The sequence below is a fragment of the Wolffia australiana genome, chromosome 8 (assembly GCF_029677425.1).
Source record: "Wolffia australiana isolate 7733 chromosome 8, ASM2967742v1".
In the NCBI taxonomy this organism is placed as follows: Eukaryota; Viridiplantae; Streptophyta; class Magnoliopsida; order Alismatales; family Araceae; genus Wolffia; species Wolffia australiana.
The window spans coordinates 14,806,140-14,831,257 of NC_135842.1; the positions used below are offsets into that span (position 1 = coordinate 14,806,140).

Consider the following 25,118-nt stretch of genomic DNA (forward strand, 5'->3'; position numbering starts at 1 on the left):
GAGAGGGAGAGATGGAGAGAGAGAGAGAGATAGATGGAGAGGGAGAGATGGAGAGAGAGAGAGAGATAGAGAGGGAGGGATGGAGAGAGAGAGACGGACAGAGGGAGGGATGGAGAGAGAGAGAGACGGACAGAGAGATAGATGGAGAGGGAGGGATGGAGAGAGAGATGGAGAGGGAGGGATGGAGAGGGAGAGATAGATGGAGAGGGAGAGATGGAGAGAGAGAGATAGACGGAGAGGGAGGAATGGAGAGAGAGATTTTTTTTTTGAAATCATGAACTGTGATCACATGCCCATGCTGTGGTCACCGAGGACTTCCCAGTCGGTCACCTATCTTGGTACTGCTCCCGCCCAAGCACACTTAACTTCGGAGTTCAAATGGGATCCGGTACACTAGTGTGCTGATATTAGTGTGGAGACAGAGAGAGGTAGATGGAGAGAGAGATGGAGATGGAGAGAGATGGAGAGAGAGAGGTAGATGGAGAGAGAGAGGTAGATGGAGAGAGATATGGAGAGAGAGAGGTAGATGGAGAGAGAGAGGTAGATGGAGAGAGAGAGGTAGCTGGAGAGAGAGAGATGGAGAGAGAGAGGTAGATGGGGAGAGAGAGATAGATGGAGAGATATAGATGGAGAGGGAGAGATGGAGAGGGAGGGATGGAGAGAGAGAGACAGACGGAGAGGGAGGGATGGAGAGAGAGATAGATGGAGAGGAAGGGATGGAGAGAGAGACATGTAAAGAGGAGGGATGGACAGAGATGGAGAGAGAGGGATGGATGGAGAGGGAAGGATGAGAGGTATTATCTCTCAAGAATACTACCACAACTCCCCAAAAGAAAAAAAAACACACCTCTTGCAAAATAAAAATAAAAATAAATCACCATGTACAAAAATACTTTTCTTACAACAGCAGAGCCGCCACCCTCCAAAAAAGAAAAAAAAAACAAAAAAAAAAACTCAAGCAGACTTCCCCACCTTGCTCACAATCTGCTCAACCAAATCCCTCTCATCGGCGCCGCCGCCGAGCCCGGCGACGACCTCCTCCTTACTAACATCATCGAGCCGGAACCCGGCCTCGGCCATCTCCCCCACCAATTCCAGAGCCTCCCTGGCCTTACCAGCCCTACAAAACCCCCTGATCAAAACCCCATAACTAAACCCATTCCCCCTCTCTCCCCTCCTCTCCATCCTATCCCACACTCTCCCAGCCTCCTGCAACTCCCCTCTCTCACACAGCCCAGCCAACACCACATTATAAGTCATCAGCCCCACCACACAACACCCCTCCAACCTCCCCAGCACCTCCCCAGTCTCATTCATCCTCCCTTCTCTACACAGCCAGTAGACCAGCCCCCCCGCCCCCGCCACGTCAGCCTCCACCCCCTGGCCCACCAGCCACGTCCACGCGGCATAGGCCTCGGCCACGTACCCCCCGTGGCAGAGCCCCTCGACCACGTCGGCGCAGACCCGGCCTCGGGGAAGCCGCCCGCGGGCCGCGGCCTCGCGGAGCAGGCCGAGGGCCTCCCGGGGGCGGCCCGATACAGAGAGCGCCGAGACGACTGCGGAGTACGCGGCGATGGGGGGGTCGGGGAGGTCGTCCATGAGACGGGCCGCCTCGGTTATCCGGCCGTGCCGGCATAGCGCGTGGACGACGGCGGAGACGGCGGGGGGGTCGGGGTGGGGTAGCCCGCGGAACAGGTTAAGGGCCGCGGGGAGGTCGCCGGCGGCGGCGTAGCCGCGGAGGAGGGTGGTGTGGGAGACCACGTTAGGGGAGAGGCCGAGGAGGGGCATTTCGTCGAACAGGTGGTGGGCGGCCGGGAGCTGGCCGAGAGAGCAGAGCGCTTTGAGGAGGATGTTGAAGGAGCAGACGTTGGGGAGGACGCCGAAGCGGGCGGCGGAGCGGCGGAAGACGATGGCGGCGGCGGCGTACTGGCGGCACTGGATGAGCGCGTTGAGGAGGGCGTTGAGGGAGCGGACGGAGGTGCGAACGCGGAGCGAAGGGCGGATGTGGAGGAAGGCGCGGAGGGCGGCGCCGGGGCGGTGGGCGAGGCCGAAGGCGCGGATGGCGAGGATGGGGGCGGATTCGCCGCAGCGGAGGGAGGGGGCGGCGGAGAGGAGGAGGGCGAAGGCGCGGTCGAGAAAGGAGGGGGGGTGGGCGGAGAGGGCGCGGAAGAGGGCGAGGAAGGAGGGGTAGGGGGGGGCGAAGGGGGGGCGGTGGAGGGCGGAGGCGTGGTGGAAGATGCGGAGGGCGAGGTGGGGGTCGTGGGCGTGGCGGCGGAGGAGGGAGGAGAGGCGGGCGGAGGTGAGGTGGGTCGGCCAGGGATGGACGGGGGGGGTGACGGTGAAGGAGGAGGGGAGGGAGGAGAGGTGCGGGGGAGAGGTGAGGTGGGATAGCTCTGCTGCTGCTCTACGCGCCTTGGAGATGGAACCCATGTCTGCCTCTCTCACTCCCTTTCTCTCTCTCTCTCTCTCTCTCTCTCTCTCTCTCTTTGTCTTTGTCTCTCTCTCTCTCTCTCTCTCTCTCTCTTTCTCTTTGTCTCTCTCTCTCTCTCTCTCTCTCTCTCTCTCTCTCTCTCTCTATCTCTCTCTCTCTGTCTATATATATCTCTCTTTGTCTCTCTCTCTTTCTATTTGTCTTTCTCTTTCTCTTTGTCTCTCTCTCTCTCTCTCTATCTCTCTCTCTCTGTCTATATATATCTCTCTTTGTCTCTCTCTCTTTCTCTTTGTCTCTCTCTTTCTCTTTGTCTCTCTCTTTCTCTTTGTCTCTCTCTCTCTCTCTCTATCTCTCTCTCTCTCTCTGTCTATATATATATCTCTCTTTGTCTCTCTCTCTCTGTCTATCTCTCTCTCTCTCTCTGTTTATATATAGATATCTCTCTCTTTGTCTCTATCTCTCTCTCTTTGTCTATATATATATCTCTCTTTGTCTCTCTCTCTCTCTCTCTGTCTCTGTCTCTGTCTCTCTCTCTCTCTCTCTCTCTCTCTCTCTCTCTCTGTCTCTGTCTCTCTCTCTCTTTGTCTCTCTCTCTCTCTCTCTCTCTCTCTTTCTCTTTCTTGGGGCATTGTTATACAACTGGTACTCTCTCTCTCTCTCTCTCTCTCTCTCTCTCTCTCTCTATCTCTCTCTCTCTCTCTCTCTCTCTCTCTCTCTTCATGTCTCTCTCTCTCTTTGGGCATTGTTATACAACTGGTGCTCTCTCTCTCTCTCTTTATCTCCCTCTTTCCATCTCTCTCTCTCTCTGTCTATGTCTCCCTCTCTCTGACTAAGTCTCCCTCTATCACTCTCTTGCTTTTAATAGACTCGTATTGGAGAAATAGATTTGAGGTGCTGGGAGGAGGTGGGTTCTCTACTCTCTTTCTCTCTCTCTCTTTCTCTGGGCATGGTTATACATCTGGTATTTTCTCTGTCTCTGTCTCTGTCTCTCTCTCTCTCTCTCTCTCTCTTTTAATAGACTAGTGTCGGAGACACAGATTTGAGGGCTGGGAGGAGGTGGTTTTTATAATCTCTTTCTCTCTCTATGCATTGTTATACAACTAGTGCATTATCGCTCTCTCTCTATGCATTGTTATAAAGCTAGCGCACACTCTATGTCTCTCTCTATGCATTGTTATAAAACTAGTGCACACTCTATGTTTCTCTCTATGCATTGTTATACAACTAGTGCGTACAAAGACATACACACACACACACACTCTCTCTCTATGTCTTTCAGTCTCTATCCCTTTCTGTCTCTGTCTCTTTGTGATCCTCTTGGAAGGATATAGTCTCTTAAACCAACCATTGTCTTTATGTGAATTGAGGGTAATAATTATCATATAACTATGGATAATTATACTTTCATAAACTAGAGAGATAAATGATAATTATCATATAAATATGGGAATTTTTAGATGGGAGATGAAAGTAATATCGATTTTTGAAGTCAATGCTTTGAAAATTACCATGTTTGTGACATCCTGTCAAAGTCGAGAAGTTGACCTAGCAATTGATATCAGAATTGGATGAATGAGTTAGCGATAGACCTATTGGTAATAGAGGATTACAAAGATACATAAATCATACAATTTGGAAATTTAGGTACAAAGATATATGGATCTCAAAATTCATTGCCACATGGCAGCTTCTCCAATGGAGATATCAAATTCTTGAAAGAGTATAAAACATTGATAATGAATAGTATTATGAAACAACTCCTCTTGGCTGCCGATGGGTCACCTTATTCCTCGTAGCCAAAGTGTTGGTCCCATGTAGATGTGCTTGCTTGTTAAAATGCCTCTACATTGGCATACCCATGTCAGTTGCTACTATGGGCCCACATCTACATATTTTTTAGCTTTCTAGGTCCTAAAATATCATTAAAATTCTGATAAATATTGTATGTCATAGAAAAATCATATATTTTATTTTAAAACAAAATTCTAATGAAAATTTCTCCGTTGATTTCTAAATTTCATCTTCTTTAAACCCATGCCACTTATGCCACTCACGCCGAGGGGGGCCATCTCTCACTCTCTCTCTCTCTCTATGTCTGGGTGTGTGTCTCTCTCTCTGTCTCCCTTAGTAGACTATTGTTGGAGAAAATTTTTTTAAGTGTCAGGAAGATATGGCTTCTTGACTCTATTTCTCTCTCTATGACTTTTTAGTATATTGTACCGTAATCTGTATGGGGATGCCGGAGACTTTGGGAACCATCTTGTCCTTAGTTCTTTTTGTCCTGAATCATTTCATCCAGGAAACCTCCCATCTGGGAACCATCCCATTGGAGACTTCCTCGTCCCATCTGTTGTTTGAGATAATAAAAAATTGGGCCTCTTAAGGCCTCATAAGTGATAACTCAGAGCTCGACATCTTGGCCCCACTTGGCACTGGCAATGGACGTCTCAGCAGACCTGTCGGCACTTGAGGGACCTGTCTGCTCTCGTCCCTCTCTACTTTCACCCCTCTTTGTTATTGATAAGCCAAAAATAGGGGTAAAAATTATGCAGTTTTTAGCCCTTGTTGTTGTAAATTTTAGCTTATACAATAAAATTTATAAAACCTCACTTAAGATGCACATGATGAGTGAAGGTATCGTCCAAGGGACGCTAGTAAGGAGTTCAATTCGATGATTTTCTATAATTAGGGCCACTTAATCTTCAATGAGGAGCAATTTAACCTAATTGGAAAGAATATTGAGAGAGGAAGGTAGAGTAGATGAGAAGAGTAGAAGAATTTAGGGGACTCTAAGTTGAATTAGTTCATCTAAAGAAGAAGATCAAGGAATTCACTTTAGAGGGACTTAAGAAGAAGGTTTTTTACTTGGTTTGTTTGTTTTGTAGATTAAATAATTCAGAACTGACTACAACACTATGTGATAGAGATAAAAGAAACTAAAATTTTAATACCCTAGAATTCAAAGTTAATTTTTTTAGAGTTTTTCTTTGGGAATGCAGTTGAATGCCTAGTTAAATCCCTCAATTTCTCCTCTCAATCCTAATCAGGGCTTGTACATGCCGCTTAAGCCAAGCGATTTTGAAGTTCAGATCAGAATCAAGAAGAACAAACAAGAAATTGAACTAATTTCATTCAAAATGCACCAAAATTCAAATACAATGAAGGGAAAATTACCAAACAAGTTGATCCAGGCTGGGGCTCCTCTCTTTCTTGCATCTGTGATAGAGAACCATCAAGAATGACCCCCTCCTCTCGAAATTTGGCTTTTATACCTAGGTAAAATGGAAAAAATTACCATTTTACCCCCATGTAGTAATTCAAGTTTATCTATCAATGTAGGTTGGATCTGAATGATCCAACTGTATAGATAGAAAGAGGGGATCAAGACGAGCAAATCCATAAAAAAATCATCTCAATCGGACTTCTGGATTGAAAGTTATGAATAAATGAATTTAAACCAATATTAGCCATTGGATTAAATCATTTATTTATTTATTTTCTTCTTTTAATCGCTCGCTGACGTGTCGCTTTTTCATTGGTAGCGACGTTTCAACTTCTCCAGGCAGGCGTCTTCTCATTGCGCCATGTACCCCCTGGCTAAAAATGAAAATCGACAAAAGAAGGTAAAAATAGATTATGCGTATAAATATGACATGCACATGGCGCACGGCTTCTTCGCTGTGCGGACGAATCCACAAGCGCCATGTCACCGCCCGTGCATGCGCGTCGTACGCGCCACGCAGGCGGTGAACTTACCTGCCGGAGCCAATCCCTCTTCAAGCCCCGTCGGATTCTCATCCGACGGCCACGATAGCGCCACGTCGCACGCAAAGGACTCTTTGGCCTTTTTTTTCTGCGAAGCCCTTTATAAAACGTGAAATCACGAGTGGACGCCGCCCTGAAATATTTGTGTATATGTCCTTCCCGCATTCTCTCTCCTCCGCTTTTTTTTCTAAAACATTAAAACAATTAATAAACAATTTGCAATAAAACCCTGAAACTTTTTAAATCACATCTTTATGCTTGCAGTCACGACCGAGAGCTGTTTTGAGGGTCTTTTTGCAACAAAACTTTGCAAAAAGGCCCTTCAAAGTTCAAAAATGATGTTAATACTTTTTTTTTCTCTTATAAATATATCTTTTTCCCTTAGAATAAATGCATTTCCTCTTCAAATTAATCTCCAAAAAATCCTAAAAATTCGTAAAAAATTATAAAAAATTCTAGAAAATTCATTAATTCATCCCCATACTGATAAATCTTGAAATTAAATATTTAACTTGCCATTTTCATTCAAAAATAGTTATTTTGAGCTCCAATAAATCCTTTAAAATTCATAGAATTAACAGAAAATTAGGAAAAAATCAGAAATCACTTGAAAACAATATTTTCATGTAAATATATGATAACAACCCCATTTTAAGCTCTTTAAATGCATAAAATTGTGCTAATAACATGAAATAAAGACCAAATTTAGGTTTTTATCAGTTATCATCCCTCTCAGTCTCAACTCTCAGTCTTATCTGCTCTCAAATTGACCTCTATACTCTTGCTCCTCTGTATTTCCCTCTCTTCTCATCTTTCATTCTGTCTATCCCAGTCATTATTTATCTTTGTCCCTCTATTTTTCCCTCTATTTATTTCTATTTCTAGACATGCCTTTTGTTTATTTCTATCTACTTCAGTCCTTATATGCATTTCTTCCCTCTCACTCTTGCATTCTCTATTTCTCTTCATTTTTCTCTTAGACTGTTTCCATCTATGATATTGGACATCGTCGACGGCATCATCCGGCATGTAATTCCCTAACGGAGAATGTAACTATGTGAATGCGAATGACCTAGGTGGAGTGTACGTGCAGGTCCGACTTTTGGGACTTCACCGAGTTCTGAGCTCCGGGGCAGACGACCGATGACGATGACGATGACCTTCTGACCCTCGTCAGAGTGATGATGGCGGCTAGGATGCCGAATGGAATAAATACGTAGGGGTACGCACGTAATGGATGGGCTTGCCCCGTGCCTAGGGAAACACACAATTCGTAATTTTCTCAAACAATTTCTCTCACCCAAACTATAACCCGAGCCCGGTGGAGTGCAGCCAAAAGTATACTAGGAGACATAATATAACTAGCGAGCAAGAGAATGGCATACTTCGTCGGTGGTGACCTTCGTCGTCGATGTCTTCATCGATGCATAGACTGGTGCACGCAGGTGGATGGAGGCATGCCATCGACAGGCACTGCTTAGCGTGACTGGCGGTGGTGGCGAGGCGCAGGAGTGTGTTGCTAGGGATTGGAGGTGAGGATGAAGCCAGGAAGAAGGGAGGCGGTGAAGGACTCAAGCGTTCAGCCAAATCCGGAGTGTGAGCTCTTAATGGATTGGCGCAGGTGAGTCCGGGCCGAATGCGAGCAGAGGCGGATGAGTAGCAAGGGGGCACGTAAATCCGGCGGCACAAAGAGCTCTGCCGTTGGATCAGTGCGTGATCAAGCAAGTAATGCGTGAGCGGCTCACTGACCTTGGGCGCAACAAGACCAGGTTGTGGGTGACCTTCAGCACTGGCACTGGGAGCGTTAGTGAGGCCAGTGTAGCTGGCTGGTCGGCACGGGTGTAACGGCCTGCGGCATTGGCACAACAGAGGAGGCTATAGAAGGCGCAACTGACTGCCGGGTGTGGGCGGGATTTGATCATCACAAGGATACTGATCTGTATCACATATGCCACTGCACAGTGAGAGGAGTCCTTGGGACGCTGTTTCTCTACAGCAAGCGTCGAGCCGATCTGCTTGATGGAGTGTTTCACATGCCGCAGGTCAAAACTGTTTATGCAGCATGTGAGGGGTGATCTGCGTAAGCCCGATGATCGGTCAGTTGCGAGCTAGTTATCCGCAGAATTCCCGCAGCAGAGGGGCACGGATCTGTGATCTGAAGACATCAACATTGCGGGAGTTGACGGAACTCGGCAGGGCGTAGATCAATGACATTGAAGAAAATAAACATAAAATTTCATATTTTCTTAATCTCCTGCCATCCAAGGCCTCTAGGCTGCTTGGTTTTTTTCATCTTGTTAGAAAATAATATGTTTTATATTTCTCTATGTTTTTTTTGAAGTGTTGGGCATAAATTTTTTGGAAATTTTATAATATTTTTATGTCACTTCTATATGACCAAATACCCTACAAAATTTCTTGGCCACAAAAACCTTATACCCAATGGTAATCCTTGGTGAAACATCTTTGCAACTTCAGTGACCAATGCTTTACAGAAATATCCACAATACCCATATGAAAATTTGAAGTTAAAAGATACCATTTGAAGAATGTATTGAAATATTTTGGCACTTTGGGTCACTTAGATTAATATCAAATAATCATTAAATTAGGCATAGGATGGAGGCCTATGGGATACTTCATTCTATGTTTTTGATTAGGGTTGGCCATTTAGGATTGAGGATGGGTCCTCCATTTGAGGGTGGGCTGGTTGGTCAGACAGGCTCAGGTCCAAGGGTCAAACCAGACCAGAGCCAGAAGTAAATTATCAAATATTTAGTCTTCATTTTTTGTAAAACTCTAAAAATATTAAATCCAACTTGTTGGAGAGGTTTCTATTGAGCTCAGCTTAGCTGCCATATATTTGAGCATGTGTGTGCACCCAATTGATGTTGAGGACTTCTTCGTCAAATGTGGGCTGCAAGAACCCATCGAAGATTCTTTCTCGATTTAATGTTACTTATCTATTCACCTCGATAGTTCTCCATAAACAAAGGGAGGTATGGGGGCAGAAAAACCTAGAGAGGTGGGAAAGAATGGAAGTTAGGCAAAGGGGAATTCATTACAGCAGTTTTAAAGCTCATTATGTGGATATTCAGTACTTTGACTTTGACATTGACCAGTCAACCTAACTAGACCCGGACTGTTCCAGACGGGGACCGTTCAGGACCGGGACCAAACAAGAATGGGCCGGGACAAGACCAAAGTTTAGGTAAGGTTAGGTCTTTGCTAAAAAACTGGACTGGACTGGGACTGTCAAACCCTACTTTTGATATACTTAGAAACAAATATAAAATCTATGTTCATATGTTGTGTTCATAATATTTTTGTATAATTTATTACTCAGTCATACATCTATAATTTTTTTATATTAGAATCATATTCTTTCTTTACACTAACATTTTGTGAGGTTATGGGAGTGAAAATATTTATGTACGACCTCTTGGTCTGCATAAAATTCAATTAATGATATAATTTCTATTTCTCATTGTTATTAATTTTTACTACGTTGATCTCAAGTCCAATTTAATTTAGGATATTATATAAGATATTACAAATAACTAAAATGCTTCATGGTTATGATCTTATATTATCATCCATGTAAACCTTGTATAATAATTTACTACCCATATTCATCTCCTTGTAAGCGTGGATTGTAATATGGATAGAATAAGTTAATGTGGACAAAATCTAGTGGTTCACGTGTAAACTGGAAGCTCGTAGTCAACTATGCCATTCACTTGTATCCTATTGAGGAGAATAGGGTAATTTCTGTCGTGATCTTCAAAATTTATATTAAGGCCTCCCAAAATATCCCTTCTAATAACTTTACTAAATGAATGACACATTATTTTAAACATATTCTAGTCCATAGTTTCAATTCTAGTTTCAATTCATACTAATAGAAATCATATCTTACTTATTCAACCTGTCTATCACTAAGATGTTTTCAAACATATTTTCAGAAGTGTTATTTATCTTGTCCTTAGGGTGTTAAATTAAATACAGATACAAAATTGAATAATTAGGTGATTCTTAATATATTCAGATATCACAAATTAAATTTTCTTTTTTTGAATTTAAATAAAAATTTGAATTTTATTCTGCTAATTACCTCAGATAACTCAACCTGGTAGGTTATCGAGTCAAATGTGATGAATATCTATTTTCAAAGGACCTTTTTTCCTTGAATGTATGTTTCCCAAAATAAGGTATAGGTTAGGATGGGTAACTAGGACATCATACTATTAAATATATATATATATATATGTGAATGAATAAATTTGAGATAATTGATAATAATAACTCCTAGATTATCTTCCAATGAGAATATTAAATCCACTGATGTGATAGAGCATCTATAACTATATGGCAAGTCATTACTATAAAACCTAATATTTTGTGTAGAGGCCCTTGAACATAGTTAAGAGTGAATTATGATATAAGGACTCATGTGTAGATTTCTTAAAATTAGGAAACCTGATACAATCTCACTCATGTCCATGAATGGCTTGAGATCTCGAAGGGATCGTTGAGCCTCCTTGGGCTTTGAGGTATTATTTTAATATCTAATGGAGTAGGACTTCAGTATTCCCATCATTGGTGTTTCATAAATATTATTTAACAATGGTAAATGTTCTTATTATCCAATGAAAGATACTATCGTATTCTTCATCATAAACCTAATTTGACTTGAGCCTTATTTAAGGAGTCATCTCTCAATGGAAAAGCCCTATTAGACATAAAATAAGGGCATAAATTAATGTTTGAATATAGTGAATTCAAATCAAACATCTTGCTGAAAAGGGAGGCTAATCTTGTTCATTATAGAAATATATGTGCATGATATATCAATCTCACATTCCACATCTCATTCATGTTCACTAATTAAATGTATTCATTATAGTGCATGTGTGATGCTTGTAATGAAGTCCATTAATACATAATCCAACTTAGTGAATTATGATGAGAGAATAAAATAGAGATAATTAGTATTTAAGCATGTGTTCTAAATATTCGTATTCGAAGAATACTCGAGAAGGGCATCGAAGTATCTGAAATATAATAACATTATCTAACCTCACTCATATGATGATTATGGCCAGTCTTGTAGCCATTAGTGTGGAGACACCATGGATAGATTCATGGGCTCTTTAGTGAAAAGAGTTCACTAAAGTGATCAGTATGAATCCTTGAATGATATTATACAAAACTATCCGTCATGTTGATTCCCATCATGGCTATATAAATGGTCCTTAGACATGAGACACCAAAGAGGTATTGTGAATGGACAATTGTCCTTTGACTATGAGCAATAAGTTGCTAATCATGCGATTCTAAATAGTCTTAGTTTAGGTACATCAAAAAAGTTGATGGAGATGCTTGAGTGCTCAAGATGAGATTATTCATCCTCAAAATAAGAGGACCTTTCAAGTAAGATGATTTGATGAAGTCCTCAGCCAAGGTAGTAAAATATCAAAGAAGCGTTCTCTGAGGATTTTTGAACGCATCAATACTAACTCGGATGACCAATTAGGGTTTGAAAATTGACCATAACCTAAGTCTTCCTAAGAGCATCAAGTGGATGAGGGACTATACATACACGATGACCAATGATGAACAGGTTCCCTAATTTAGCCGATACATACTCCTTTGTATCTTTTAGACCACAAGGTGTAGCTTGGCACCTGACGGGTTGGAGAGTAAACCTATCGATTGGGTTAAATCAACTTGACATTAATTAATTCATACAATGATATGGTTACATAATTTGGACAGCCAATAAAAGTTATTGGGCTGCTGGAGTCATTTACTACTCTGATACATGGGCCTAGAGGGTAAAAAGCAAATGGTATTTGGAGTTGGAAGATATACTTAAGTTTGGGGGGTTTTTATGAAAAATACCTACTTAGTATAAGAAGGGAAAGACCCTAAAAGAAATTCACCCTTGCCAGAATTGTTTAGGGGCCTTCCCCTTCTTCTCCCTTCTCCCCACACCTCCACTCCATTCTGTATGGTGTAAGGACAACAATAGAGGTTGAACAGAGCTCGTCAAGATGAAGAAGTATGTCAAGGATCGCGTGGATATGCCTATAGGCTGCTCACATGAGCAGCTTGACTCCTCTCACTCGAAAATGCAAGAAATTATGGATGCGATTCATGCCAAGGTGATTCATTTTATGATTTTAATGATGTTATTATGATTGCGTTATGTGTCTTTTTCTGCATTGAATCCTCATGTTCACCCAGATCAAGGCTTCTAGAGCACAACAATATTGAGGTACCAGATATCAGGCATCAGAGGGTCTCACTAACTCGCCTAGAGTAGTGCATGATATAGAGGCTCAGTCAACATCATCAGCAAGGCGGACTCTCCATCTCCTCTGTGTTGGCCAAATTTGCCTTCTCTTCTTTCTTGTGGCCATCACATTCATATGAAAAATGCTCAAATTTGTCACAATTTTAACATTTAATTTTTGACATATAACGAGGCTTATAGTCCTGATCTCTTCCCCATCCATTGCTATCACTACTTTTGCTACAACCTCTTCCTCTCCCGCGGCCATGTCCACACCAACATGAGCTTTCATCCTCCTCTTTCTTCTTGCCATTTTCCATGGCTTTTTCCAGAAGAAATTACTCCTCTCTCCTTGATAGGCTATCCTTCAATTTGTCTTCATGAATATTGAGGGATCCCACCACTTCTTGCAAGGTCATTCATTCAATTTCTCCAAACTACTTAATGTAGGATGTAATGAAAGCAAATTTTGTCCGAGTAACTTAGAGAAGCTTGGAATCCACATCTCCTTCTTCTAACTTTTCTCTCATGGTCCTTAGCTGAGTGACGACCTTGGAAAGCTTCCCTGCAAAGTTAGCTACATGCTCATCTTCTCCCATGATAATGAGCTCGAACTCGCGTTTTAAGGCTTGAACTCAAGCCATCTGAACATGAGCAGCTCCCAAGTTCTGCGTCTTCAAAATCATCCACGTCTCCTTGGCCATGAGCTTACTATCCAGCTGAGCCAATATCTCATCAGTTATTGCACCATAGATAATCGACAACGCTTGTTGATACATATTTTTTGTTGCTGTCTCTACCTCAATAGCTTCCGATAAACAATTTGCCTCAAACAGAAATTGCATTATCATAGCCCATACAGAGAACATGAACACTATGTCCAGTCTCCAATAGAGACTTGGGCATCAGGACCAAGGTTCTAATAGACTCACCTCTTGCTGAAGACATCCCACCAGATAGAGAGACACAATCACCATCTTGTTGTGGCATGAATCTGCTTCTACTTCCTCCTTGGACCAAAATCTAGGCTCTGATACCAAATGTTATGATAGAATCCATGATGCCACACCTTGGAAGCACCAAGAGAATGCTGATGGGAGAGAACACGGGAAAAAAGGAAAAGGAGAAGAGAAAAAAAGAAACCCTCATTCTGAATCTAAAATGTCTAACATTGTTCCTTTTATTGAAGGAATACAAAACAGGAGATGAAATCTCATTGAGGGGGGAAGTAAATGTAGTGGGACCCATTCAAGGGTCAAGGCCAACTTCACATTCTCTCTCTCTTGCTCTCACTGTTCTCCCTTCTCTCTCTCTTTTGCTGTTTCATCTCTCGCTCCTCTCTCTCTCTCGTTCGCTCTTCTCTTTCTTTCTTGCCCGATTGCTTTCTTCTCCCTCTCCCTCTCCCTCTCCCTCTATCGCCCTCCTCTATCTCACTCCACTCTCTCTATGACTCACTCGCTTCTCTCTCTCTCTCACCGTTCACCCTATGAGGGGTTTGGAGCGATCAAATTTTGGCACACTTGGTGCATGTTTTGCACTGCACAACCATCTGTAATATCTGTTTTGAAGTTGGATTGAAATAGAGTTCACTTGACCTGATTAGATATATTTTCACCCTTCTACTCTTTGTTACCAGATTTCACCTTAGCATAAATTGAAAATTTTGAGAGATTTTGTGCATCTAAAAAATAACTCAGAAGAAAAATTTGAGAGTTTGTCATTCAGAAATTTCCAAAAGACCTAGATGATCATTAAATTTTTAAGGATTCAGAGAGTGTATCTTTGAGACATCTGGAGTGATATGAGTCTCACCACTGTTTGAGTTCCCGGTTATGATGAATCTGATCTCAGAGGTGGAAGCTGCACTTGTAAGATATGCTTGGGAATTCTGTTGTTGCTAGGACATAGCGATATCAATCCCAGTACTACAATTTGGAAGAACCTAACCCTATATGTAATGTTTGGCTTGATCAGAGACCTGTTTTGGTTTGGTCGAACCAATTATTTTGTCATCTATGGGTCGACACCAAATTCGAAGTGAAAAGTTGAAAGCCATAAGTCAATAAAGCCAATAAAGACAAAATTAATGTGTCAATTTTGACAGGTAAACCAGCTATTTTTTTCATGGACCTGTGACCCTCAAGAGCCAATCATTTCATTAGGATTGATATTGAAATATAACTTCCCTCTTTCAATCATACAATCTATCATCCTGATGCAAAAATGATTTCTTTTTCATGGGATATGTGGCTGAAAAAATACTATAGCAGTGAATATAAAAAAGTTAAATAAACTTAACAGTGTGCAATAAAATTGTTCTCTGGTCAATTCTGTTGATGCAAAACACAATATACTTCTTAATTTGTATTAATTAAACTATACAATATTTTTCAAATAAATAATATTCTGTAAGTTTCATAGACTAAAGTTCCATTTAATAGCAATAACAAACTAAGATGAATGAAAGGAAATGAATAAAAATTAATGGGAGAAATTGAATACTGTGGAAATACGTTAAAGTATAACAGTATAAATAATTATAAAGAACATCAAGAGCTAAAAAATAAAATAAAAATTCAGACGACAATGAAAAAGAGATAATTTAAAATGGATCATGAGTGTTAACTGGTATGGAAAGATGGAAATTACAAGATCAGAAAAAGCTACATATATATTGGGGAGAAAAATATAAAAATAAAGGTATTAAATGTGAGGGTTGACTTGATCTAATCTCCTAGATGCTTTTAGCACCTTCAAGATACTTCTAGAGCCTTATTGATGCTTCTAGAATATTATAGAGTCTTCTAGACTATTCAAGAAGATAATGGATCCTTCTAGAAGCTTGTGGGCCTTTCTAGATATTCTAGAAAGGTGTGGAAAACTGCTAGAGAGGGAGGTCCCTAGAAGCTTCCACTAAAAGGAATTTTCTGCCCCATCCTGAGGTGGAATTCGGAGGGAGCTCTAGAAGGAATGTTGCGAGCATCCTGTGAGAAATATTGGAGGGTTCAAGCTTAACGAATTGGAGACATGGAGAAGTGTTGGGGACAACATAGGGTCTTACAAAGAGGCTTTTGTGAGGAGGGGACACCAAGAGTGTATCTTCTTGTTGGTTAGTCCCCTTGGTAAACTTGTTCTCTTTACTCCTTTAGTACTTGCTGTTTTGGACCTTGATTATGAACATTTATCATCCCATTCAAGAATAATTTTTTTCTCCAATCAGTGTGTGGTTTTTGTTTACTATCATCCCTATATTCTTGGTGGATTCTGGAGCTTGGTTGGACATTAGGCTCCAATAAGTTAATATTCTCAACATAAAAATATAGCAATATATATAAAAACAAAGAGCAGTATATAAAGAAAGAGGATCAGACAGGAAATAGGATGGATCCAGAGAGAGAGAGAAATATCAAAAGAAAGATAGATAAATATGAGTTTAAAGAGAGAGATGTTGAGACAGAAATATGGAACGATCAAGAGAAATAAAGAGAGAAAGGGAACTATACAATTATAAAAAGAAAGAAAGGGAGATTAGAATCAAGCATAGACAGATAATAAGAGCGAGAGAGATATCGAGAAGAAAGAGAGTACAGAATGAAAAAGAAATATCAGAGAGAGAGAAAAAAGTTAAGAAAGAGAGACCTGCATGAAAAGATACATGAGAAGAGAGAGAGATCAGAAATGAATTAGAAAAACACGAAAGAAAGAGGGAATGAGAGAAAGAATACAACTATAGAAAGAGAGAGAAAGAGCAGACTCGAAGAGAGACACCATAAAAGTAACATGAAGATCTTTTTATCAATATATTTACTACTACAGTTCCATACGGCATCGGTTCTGCCTGAAGACTGGGATCAAAACGTAAACCAAAAGCTTGGTCTGTAAAAAGTAGACTGACCCTATGCTATCGGTTCTGTTCGGTCAGATCATATTTCGGTTGCATTGTGATGTTGTCCAGTAGCTGCTAATGGAAGCTGCTGATATTTTACTGTGGGAAATAGTTTTAAAACCGGCAAATACTACGAAAGAGCATGAACTTTCATTTTTGTCAGCCGGGCAGCATGAACTTTCATGCTTGTCTAAAAAATAGCAAGAACCAATAAGAAGACGCCAAGTGGCGTCTTTTATTTTCCCCCAGCGGCAGTCAACTCATGACGCGGCTTCCACCGTGGCAGCCAGGTGGACTCCACGGTGGCATCCACATCTCCGGCCGCCGCCGACGCCGCCCGTCTCCGTTCGCCGATGCCGCGGCCCGTCTCCGTCCGCCGACGCCTCCTGTCTCCGGCCGCCACTGCCGCACGTCTTCGGCCGCCGACGCCGCCCCTCTCCAGCCATCGACGCCGCCCGGCTCCGGCTGCTGCTGACGCCACCCATCTCCGGCTGCCGCCGACGCCACCCGTCTCAGGCTGCCGCTGACGCCCCCCGTCTCCGGCAGCCGCCGATGCCGCCCGTCTCCGGCCGCCGACGCCGCCGTCCTCTCCGCCCTCCTCCGCGCTCGCCGCCGCCCACCTCCGCCCCGCCACCCCCGCCTTCTCCGAGCTCCCCTCCCCCCCCCCCCCCCTCGCCTGGAACCTCATGCTCTTCTTCTTCTTCCTCTTCTTCCTCTTCTTCCTCTTCTTCCTCTTCTTCTTCTTCTTCTTCTTCTTCTTCTTCTTCTTCTTATTCTTCTTCTTCTTCTTCTTCTTCTTCTTCTTCTTCTTCTTCTTCTTCTTCTTCTTCTTCTTCTTCTTCTTCTTCTTCTTCTTCTTCTTCTTCTTCTTCTTATTCTTCTTCTTCTTCTTCTTCTTCTTCTTCTTCTTCTTCTTCTTCTTCCTCTTCTTCCTCTTCTTCCTCTTCTTCTTCTTCTTCTTCTTCTTCTTCTTCTTCTTCTTCTTCTTCTTCTTCTTCTTCTTCTTCTTCTTCTTCTTCTTCTTCTTCTTCTTCTTCTTCTTCTTCTTCTTCTTCTTCTTCTTCTTCTTCTTCTTCTTCTTCTTCTTCTTCTTCTTCTTCTTCTTCTTCTTCTTCTTCTTCTTCTTCTTCTTCTTCTTCTTCTTCTTCTTCTTCTTCTTCTTCTTCTTCTTCTTCTTCTTCCTCTTCTTCCTCTTCTTCTTATTCTTATTCTTCTTCTTCTTCTTCTTCTTCTTCTTATTCTTATTCTTCTTCTTCTTCTTCTTCTTCTTCTTCTTCTTCTTCTTCTTCTTCTTCTTCTTCTTCTTCTTCTTCTTCTTCTTCTTCTTCTTCTTCTTCTTCTTCTTCTTCTTCTTCTTCCTCTTCTTCTTCTTCTTCTTCTTCTTCTTCTTCTTCTTCTTCTTCTTCTTCTTCTTCTTCTTCTTCTTCTTCTTCTTCTTCTTCTTCTTCTTCTTCTTCTTCTTCTTCTTCTTCTTCTTCTTCTTCTTCCTCTTCTTCTTCTTCTTCTTCTTCTTCTTCTTCTTCTTCTTCTTCTTCTTCTTCTTCTTCTTCTTCTTCTTCTTCTTCTTCTTTTTCTTCTTCTTCTTCTTCTTCTTCTTCTTCCGGTGGCCGGATACGGGCGGTGTCGGTGGCCGGAGACGCGCGGCGGTGGCAGCCGGAGACGGGCGGCGTCGGCAGACGGAGACGGGCGGCGGCGGCGGCGGCCGGAGACGTGGATGCCACCGTGGATCCACCTGGCTGCCACGGTGGAAGCCACGTCATGAGTTGACTGCCGCTGTGGGGGGGGGGAAAGAAGACGCAACTTGGCGTCTTCTTATTGGTTCTTGCTATTTTTTAGAAAAGCATGAAAGTTTATGCTGCCCGGCTGACAAAAATGAAAGTTCATGCTCTTTCGTAGTATTTGCCCTTTGAAAACCGGTTTTGAGGTTGCGAGCATTGGAAGTTTCATTTCAAACCTTCTCCACAAACACAAACTCTGTGACCTGCTTTGCCGAAGAACTGATATCTTGGTACATACTCGTTCTGGCGACCTCTTCCTGTGCCATATCTTCGTCTACGTTTTTCTGGACTAGACTGAGGAAATTACAAAGTTAGACTGGCCAAAAAAGAAAATTCCCTAGGCCCCTGGCCTTTTTTCCATTGATTCATCTGTACCTCAATGGATCTAACCTTGAAATAACATCATCCAGGAAGGAGAGAGAGAGAGAGAGAGAGAGAGAGAGAGAGAGAGAGAGAGAGAGAGAGAGAGAGAGAGAGAGAGAGAGAGAGAGAGAGAGAGAGAGAGAGAGAGAGAGAGAGAGAGAGAGAGAGAGAGAGAGAGAGAGAGAGAGAGAGAGAGAGAGAGAGAGAGAGAGAGAGAGAGAGAGAGAGAGAGAGAGAGAGAGAGAGAGAGAGAGACAGAGAGAGAGAGAGAATCCGCACACTAAAGAGTACATCCTGAACTAAATTGTAAAACTTTGAGCAAAAGACGACCGTGAAGAAATTAGCTATTCCCGCTTCATCAGTTTCTTTTATTAGGGTGGGTTACGCATCTTTTCCTTAATTGGTAATCTTAGTTTATTTTTCATATTTTGTTCTGTTTACAAGTCTTTTTTTGGATTTGTTTCTTAGTTAAGTCTTCGCTGATTAATTACTTTTAGTTTAGTTCGGTAGTTCATTAATCCCTCATCTAAACCGGCTAAGGGGACCGGTTCAGGCCAGGAATCTTTAGAGAAGTCCAATGCAATTGGTTTCTGACGAGTTGAGGGTCATTTTCCTTTAACCCTGGTTAGACTGCCTCAATCCTTCCTGCTGCCATTGGCGATTTTATTGTAAAACATATTCTTTACATGGGCAAGTCTCAACATCAACACTTAAAGCGACACCCGTCAAGAACCGCGCACAATTTTCAATTCAACATATTCCAACGACACCCGCTTTCTCCAAAAGGTCTACGGGAAGAAATTACTGTCCTTGGACAGTATGATATTTCGCCAGGCATTCTTGGACGATGTCGTATTGAGTGCCACAAGATTTATGTCCTTTAAAACTATCTCGCGGCAAGGAACAGTTCGGCTGCACTTCAGCTCCACAATCATAGGGCTGGCGCTCGTTCCCTTGAAGTTATTGTATGTCACTTCGCTAATGGCCACGGCGGATTTCTGACCAAAAAAAGAGCGACTTATTAAACAGTTTAAATCAGAACTTGAAAAAGCTAGAAAAATTGAACCGAGTAAGATTTTAAACGATGAATACAAATTGAACCTTTTGTGGGCATGGTAACGGGGAGTCGCAGTAGTTCTGGTCGATGATGATAGGGTTCATGACCTTGTTCATGATGATATTCCTGAAAGTGATGTTTCTGACGTACCCTCTTCCTCCCTATAAAGCTAATTTAGTTAATATTTTGGAGGAAATGAAAGTTGGTAGGAGTTAGAAAGTTTGACGACCTGCCAGGTTTTGATACGAACGCCGTTGGTTGTTTCGTCTAGTTGTGCTGTGTCTATCAATACGTCGGACACAGTCTCTTTGATCCCGTTGGCTCCAAGGCTTCCAATACTGAAATTAAGAAGATGATAACAGGTTTACGTCAGGTGTAGTTAAATAGATGTTTGGTGGTACAAACGTGGAGAGACATGAAAAGAAAGAAATAAGAAGAGAGGGAGAAAGATAGACAAGTATATATACGTAAAGAGAGATATAAGTTCGTATATATAGAAACCGACGTATTTGTACAAATACACTTACATACAGATGGCGGGAAAGAAATAAGAAGAGAGAGAAAGATAGACAAGTATATATACATAAAAAGAGATATAAGTTCGTATATATATATATATATAAATGGTCGTATATGTACAAGTACATTCACATACAGATAGCGGGAAAGAAATAAGAAGAGAGAGAGAAAGATAGATAAGTATATATTCATCAACAGAGATATAAGTTCGTATATATATAAATGGACGTATATTTACATACAGAGCGGGAAGTGCAAGAGGGGGGGGGAGAGGAGGACAGAGAAAGAGAGCCAGAGGGTAGTGGAGGGGGAGGGGGAGAAGGGGACTGGAGAGGGAGGAGGAGAGGGGAGTAGAGAGAGTGGAAGGAGAGGGGCAGAGAGAAAAAGTGAAAGAAGAGGGGGAGAGAGAGTAAAAGGAGAGGGAGAGAGAGAGAGAGAAAGAGAGAGAGAGAGAAAGAGAGAGAGAGAGAGAGGGAGAGAAAGAGAGAGTGGGAGAGAGAGAGAGAGGGAGAGAGAGAGAGAGAGAGAGAGAGAGAATGGAAGGAGAGAGAGACAGTGAAAGAAGAGGGAGAGAGAGAGAGTGGAAGGAGAGGGGAAGGAGAGAGAGAGAGAGAGAGAGAGAGAGAGAGAGAGAGAGAGAGAGAGAGAGAGAGAGAGAGAGAGAGAGAGAGAGAGAGAGAGAGAGAGAGAGAGAGAGAGAGAGAGAGAGAGAGAGAGAGAAAGGAGAGAGAGAAAGAGAGAGAGAGAGAGAGAGAGGGGAGGGAGAAAGGGAGAGAGGGAGAGAGAATGAGTGGAAGGAGAGGGAGAAAGGGAGAGAGGGAGAGAGAGAGTGGAAAGAGAGGGAGAGAGAGAGTGAAAGGGGAGGGAGAAAGCGAGAGAGAGAGTGAAAGGGGAGGGAGAGAGGGAGAGAGAGTGAAAGGGGAGGGAGAGAGGGAGAGAGAGAGTGAAAGGGGAGGGAGAGAGGGAGAGAAAGAGAGTGGAAGGAAAGGGAGAGAGGAAGAGAGGGAGAGAGGGAGAGGGAGAGAGTGGAAAGGAGGAGATAGGAGAGAGAGAGTGGAAGGGGAGGGAGAGAGGGAGAGAGAGGGAGGAAGGGGAGGAAGAGAGGGAGAAAGAGGGAGACGGAGAGAGATGGAGAGAGAGGGAGAAAGGGAGAGAGGGAGGGGGAAGAGGGAGAGAGGAGTAATAACGAGAGAGAGGGAGAGGGGGGGAGAGGGGGAAGAGGGGGAAGAGGGAGAGGGGGAGACGGGGGGGGGGAGAGGGAGAGAGAGGGAGAGAGGGTGAGAAAGGGAGAGAGAGAAGGATAGATAGGGACTTGAAAGGAGAGGGAGAGAGAGGATTAAAAGGAAAGAGAGAGGGAGATATAGAGAGAAAGAAAAAGAGAGAGGGAGAGAGGGAGAGGGAGGGAGATAAAAGGAAAGAGAGAGAGGGAGTTAAAAGGAAAGAGAGGGAGATAGAGAGAGGAGGAATGAGAGATATGGAGGAAACGGGAGAGGGAGAGAGAGAGAGAGAGCGAGAGATAGGGAGAGTGCGGGAGAGAGGCGAGAGAGGAAGATAGATAAATAGATAGGTAGATATATATTTATAGAGAGAGGAAGATATATATATATAAATAGAGAGAGAGGAAGATGTATATATATATGTAAATAGAGATATATATATATATAAATAGAGAGAGAGGAAGATATATATATATATATATATAAATATAAATATATATATAGAGAGAAAGAGATATATATATATATATATAAATATATAGAGAGAGAGGAAGAGAGAGATATGTATAAAGAGAGAGAGAGGAAGATATATATATATATATAAATATATAGAGAGAGATATGTATAAAGAGAGAGAGAGGAAGAGAGAGATATGAATAAAGAGAGAGAGGAAGATATATATATATATAAATATATAGAGAGAGAGGAAGAGAGATATAAATATAAATATATAGAGAGAGAGGAAGAGAGAGATATGTATAAAGAGAGAGAGAAGAAGAGATATATATATATATACATATATAGAGAGAGAGGAAGAGAGAGATATGTATAAAGAGAGAGAGAGAAGAAGAGATATATATATATACATATATAGAGAGAGAGGAAGAGAGAGATATGTATAAAGAGAGAGAGAGAGAGAGAGAGAGAGAGAGAGAGAGAGAGAGAGAGAGAGAGAGAGAGAGAGAGAGAGAGAGAGAGAGAGAGAGAGAGAGAGAGAGAGAGAGAGAGAGAGAGAGAGAGAGAGAGAGAGAGAGAGAGAGAGCGAGAGAGAGAGAGAGAGAGAGAGAGAGAGAGAGAGAGAGAGAGAGAGAGAGAGAGAGAGAGAGAGAGAGAGAGAGAGAGAGAGAGAGAGAGAGAGAGAGAGAGAGAGAGAGAGAGAGAGAGAGAGAGAGAGAGAGAGAGAGGGAGAGAGAGAGAGAGAGAGAGAGAGAGAGAGAGAGAGAGAGAGAGAGAGAGAGAGAGAGAGAGAGAGAGAGAGAGAGAGAGAGAGAGAGAGACAGAGAGAGAGAGAGAGAGAGAGAGACAGAGAGAGAGAGAGACAGAGGCAGAGAGAAAGAGAGAGAGAGAGAGAAATATAGATAGAGAGAGATAGATTGAGAGGGAGAGAGAATGATACATAGAGACAGGGCGAAAGAGAAAGAGATGTGCATACAGGGAGTGAATGAGAGAGACCTTACAGACAGAGATAGAGAGAGAATCCTACAATGAGAGAGAGAGAGAGAAAGAGAGTTTATTCATCGGCGAGCAGAGGAATAGAAATACCTAATTCCGTGACCCGGCCCGCAGAAAATATTAGTTGCCACGATTGATCTCGAATCTCCGACAATTGACAAGCAATCGTCACCTGGTTTTCATTTCAACATGCCAAAGTTAGAAACTATTCTCAGAATTCGTAATACAGATTGAGCTCTCCGTTCTATTTCTTGCCTGTTCTGATAACGACGTTACTAATCTTCACATTTGTGCTGCCTGAAACGTGAATTCCATCGGTGTTAGGACTGGTCCCTGAGGCGGATATAGCAAGACCTGACACGTCAACATTATTGCAAAGCGCGAAGGTAACGTGCATCTCTGGACTATCTTTGAGACTCAGATCTTTGACCATCAACCTATCGCAAAATCTGAAAGTCAGAGCCTGAAATGAGTTAAAAAAGGGGGTCAAACCTCAAATCAAGGACCGTTCTGTACAGTCACATGCTTAATGACCTTACCGTTGGAGCAATCTTGCAAGGCTGAAACACAAAAAGACAAGTATTAGCCATATCTGATAAGGCCACTAAATAATTTAAAGGGTTTTTTTTTCCTTTGAAAGAAGAGAATCAGAAGAGAATTAAGAGGAGAGATCATAAATGAGAAAACAATGACTTCCCAAAGTAAATTATGAAAGTCTATCAATCCCGTACTTTGGAGGGATCTATTTTGCAAGATATCTTCCACCACACTTGCCCATTTCCGATGATGGTTCCTCCGCCATCTACGCGTAGGTATTTGACACTATCAAAGAGTATCCAGAAACTACGGTTTGTGTCATCCCAGTCTGCTCTTTCAGCTGAAGCTAGAATTGTTCCCGTGATCTGTTTGTGAAATTTGCCAGAAACCCTAAATCCGGTTATCTTTAGATTTAGAGAAGATAAGACGTGGGGGGAAATCTTTCACACCGTTACTGTGACTGCCGACTTGCAGGGACCAGAGAAGATAATCGGCTTGAGGAGATACGTACTCCCCGAGGGTATAAGCACGGTCGCTGGCGTTGTAGAGTGGCAAGCCAAAACCCAGGCCATCATGAACGCCTGCAGAAGGGATTTCAATTAGAGATTACCTTATGCTTGAAATGTAATGAGCTAAGTGTTTTCTCCGAATAAAGCATAACTTTGATCTTTATGATAATTTGTCTTTTGAGAATCGAAGAGTGGAGATGGACTTCGTCAGGAATACAGACATAAGATAGAGGAAGAAACAGCCACACACGGTTTCACAATTAGTTAAGAGACCTCCTTCCGCCTAAACCAGGCTCCACAATTAACAACATATTTATCCTTATGATAGTTTGCTTATCTCACAATAATGAACTTTTCTTTCTCTTCAATAAGATGAACGTGAGGAGAGAGCTATGAAAATTCTTCTTCAACGACCAAAGAATTACCTTATTGTCAAATGAAACTCCGTCCCCTCGCGCCCCGAAGCTCTTCACGTTGAAAATCTTTTGGAATCTTGGAGCTGGGTGGCTCTTATGTATCGTTCTTGGCAATGATATTTCCACCGAATTACCCAAAACAGGCCGAGAAGTATTAAGAAAAACTACACCCAAGATCACGAGAAGCATCAGCCGATCCATTTGATCCCTCTAGAAAGAATAAGAAGAGGATATAGAGAGGTAAGTGGAAGGAAATGTTATAACTGTGAGAAAGGGGAAGAAGGTCAGTGCATATAAAAAGGAAGAGGGGTTTAAATCTTTCCTTCCGGGCTCTCTTCGATGATAGACACCTCACTCATGATGTCTTTAATTTTGATTAATTTTCTATCCGGGGAGTTGATAGTGGATCATACGGAAGGCTTACCCTACAGTTGAGATATTTCGGACAACTGCAGCCTTGTGACCTGACAGAACAACGGAAATTTTCAGTCCTGCACTCAGTGCTCATTCTCACTGATAGATATTTTGAAGAATCGATTTTATATAGGGAGACATAAAGAGAGATGTAGATAGAGAAAGAAATAGACATAGATCTGTATATAGAGAGATAGATATATGTATGGAGAGATAAAGAGAGAGAGTTGGAGATAGAGATAGAGATCAAGATACAGATAGATAAACAGACACAGATAGAGAGAGAGAGAGATAGAAATTTCGTTCATGAAACAGGAAAAGAGCTTCTTTCGCCATCGTGAAATTGCACACGTGCCGAGTATTGCTACCCATGAAGTGTTCCACAAGGCCATCTATCTATCGGAAGCCGTAGGCCGCAACTGAAGGCTTTATGGTTAGCCCCGTCCTCTCAAGCCAACTTACTTCGCCTATACACT

At 42.3% G+C, this 25,118-nt stretch overlaps 2 protein-coding genes across 2 annotated transcripts; both read right to left on the reverse strand.

Moving 5' to 3' along the window:
* Positions 1-850: 850 nt before the first annotated feature.
* LOC144706291 (uncharacterized) lies at positions 851-2,849 on the reverse strand. The gene has a single exon (XM_078579169.1). The coding sequence runs from the start codon at positions 2,428-2,430 to the stop codon at positions 955-957; it is 1,476 nt and encodes a 491-aa protein (XP_078435295.1). The 5' UTR covers positions 2,431-2,849; the 3' UTR covers positions 851-954.
* Positions 2,850-19,167: 16,318 nt separating this feature from the next.
* LOC144706686 (polygalacturonase-like) lies at positions 19,168-24,509 on the reverse strand. Its single transcript, XM_078579686.1, has 9 exons — positions 24,238-24,509; positions 23,753-23,884; positions 23,498-23,668; positions 23,306-23,326; positions 23,022-23,229; positions 22,857-22,938; positions 19,808-19,916; positions 19,623-19,739; positions 19,168-19,519 (listed from the first exon to the last, which is right to left on the reverse strand). Exons 1-9 carry the CDS (start codon positions 24,427-24,429, stop codon positions 19,310-19,312), a joined length of 1,242 nt encoding a protein of 413 aa, XP_078435812.1. The 5' UTR covers positions 24,430-24,509; the 3' UTR covers positions 19,168-19,309.
* Positions 24,510-25,118: the final 609 nt, after the last annotated feature.

Bases quoted from the DNA above. Each gene is read 5' to 3' on its own strand.
- LOC144706291 (XM_078579169.1), bottom strand. From the start codon at position 2,430: ATGGGTTCCATCTCCAAGGCGCGTAGAGCAGCAGCAGAGCTATCCCAC.
- LOC144706686 (XM_078579686.1), bottom strand. From the start codon at position 24,429: ATGGATCGGCTGATGCTTCTCGTGATCTTGGGTGTAGTTTTTCTTAAT. The intron at 23,327-23,497 runs GTACGGGATTGA...TTTGTGTTTCAG, and splicing joins GCAAAATAGATCCCTCCAAA to CCTTGCAAGATTGCTCCAAC. The intron at 19,917-22,856 runs GTATTTCTATTC...TCTTAATTTCAG, and splicing joins GGGCCGGGTCACGGAATTAG to TATTGGAAGCCTTGGAGCCA.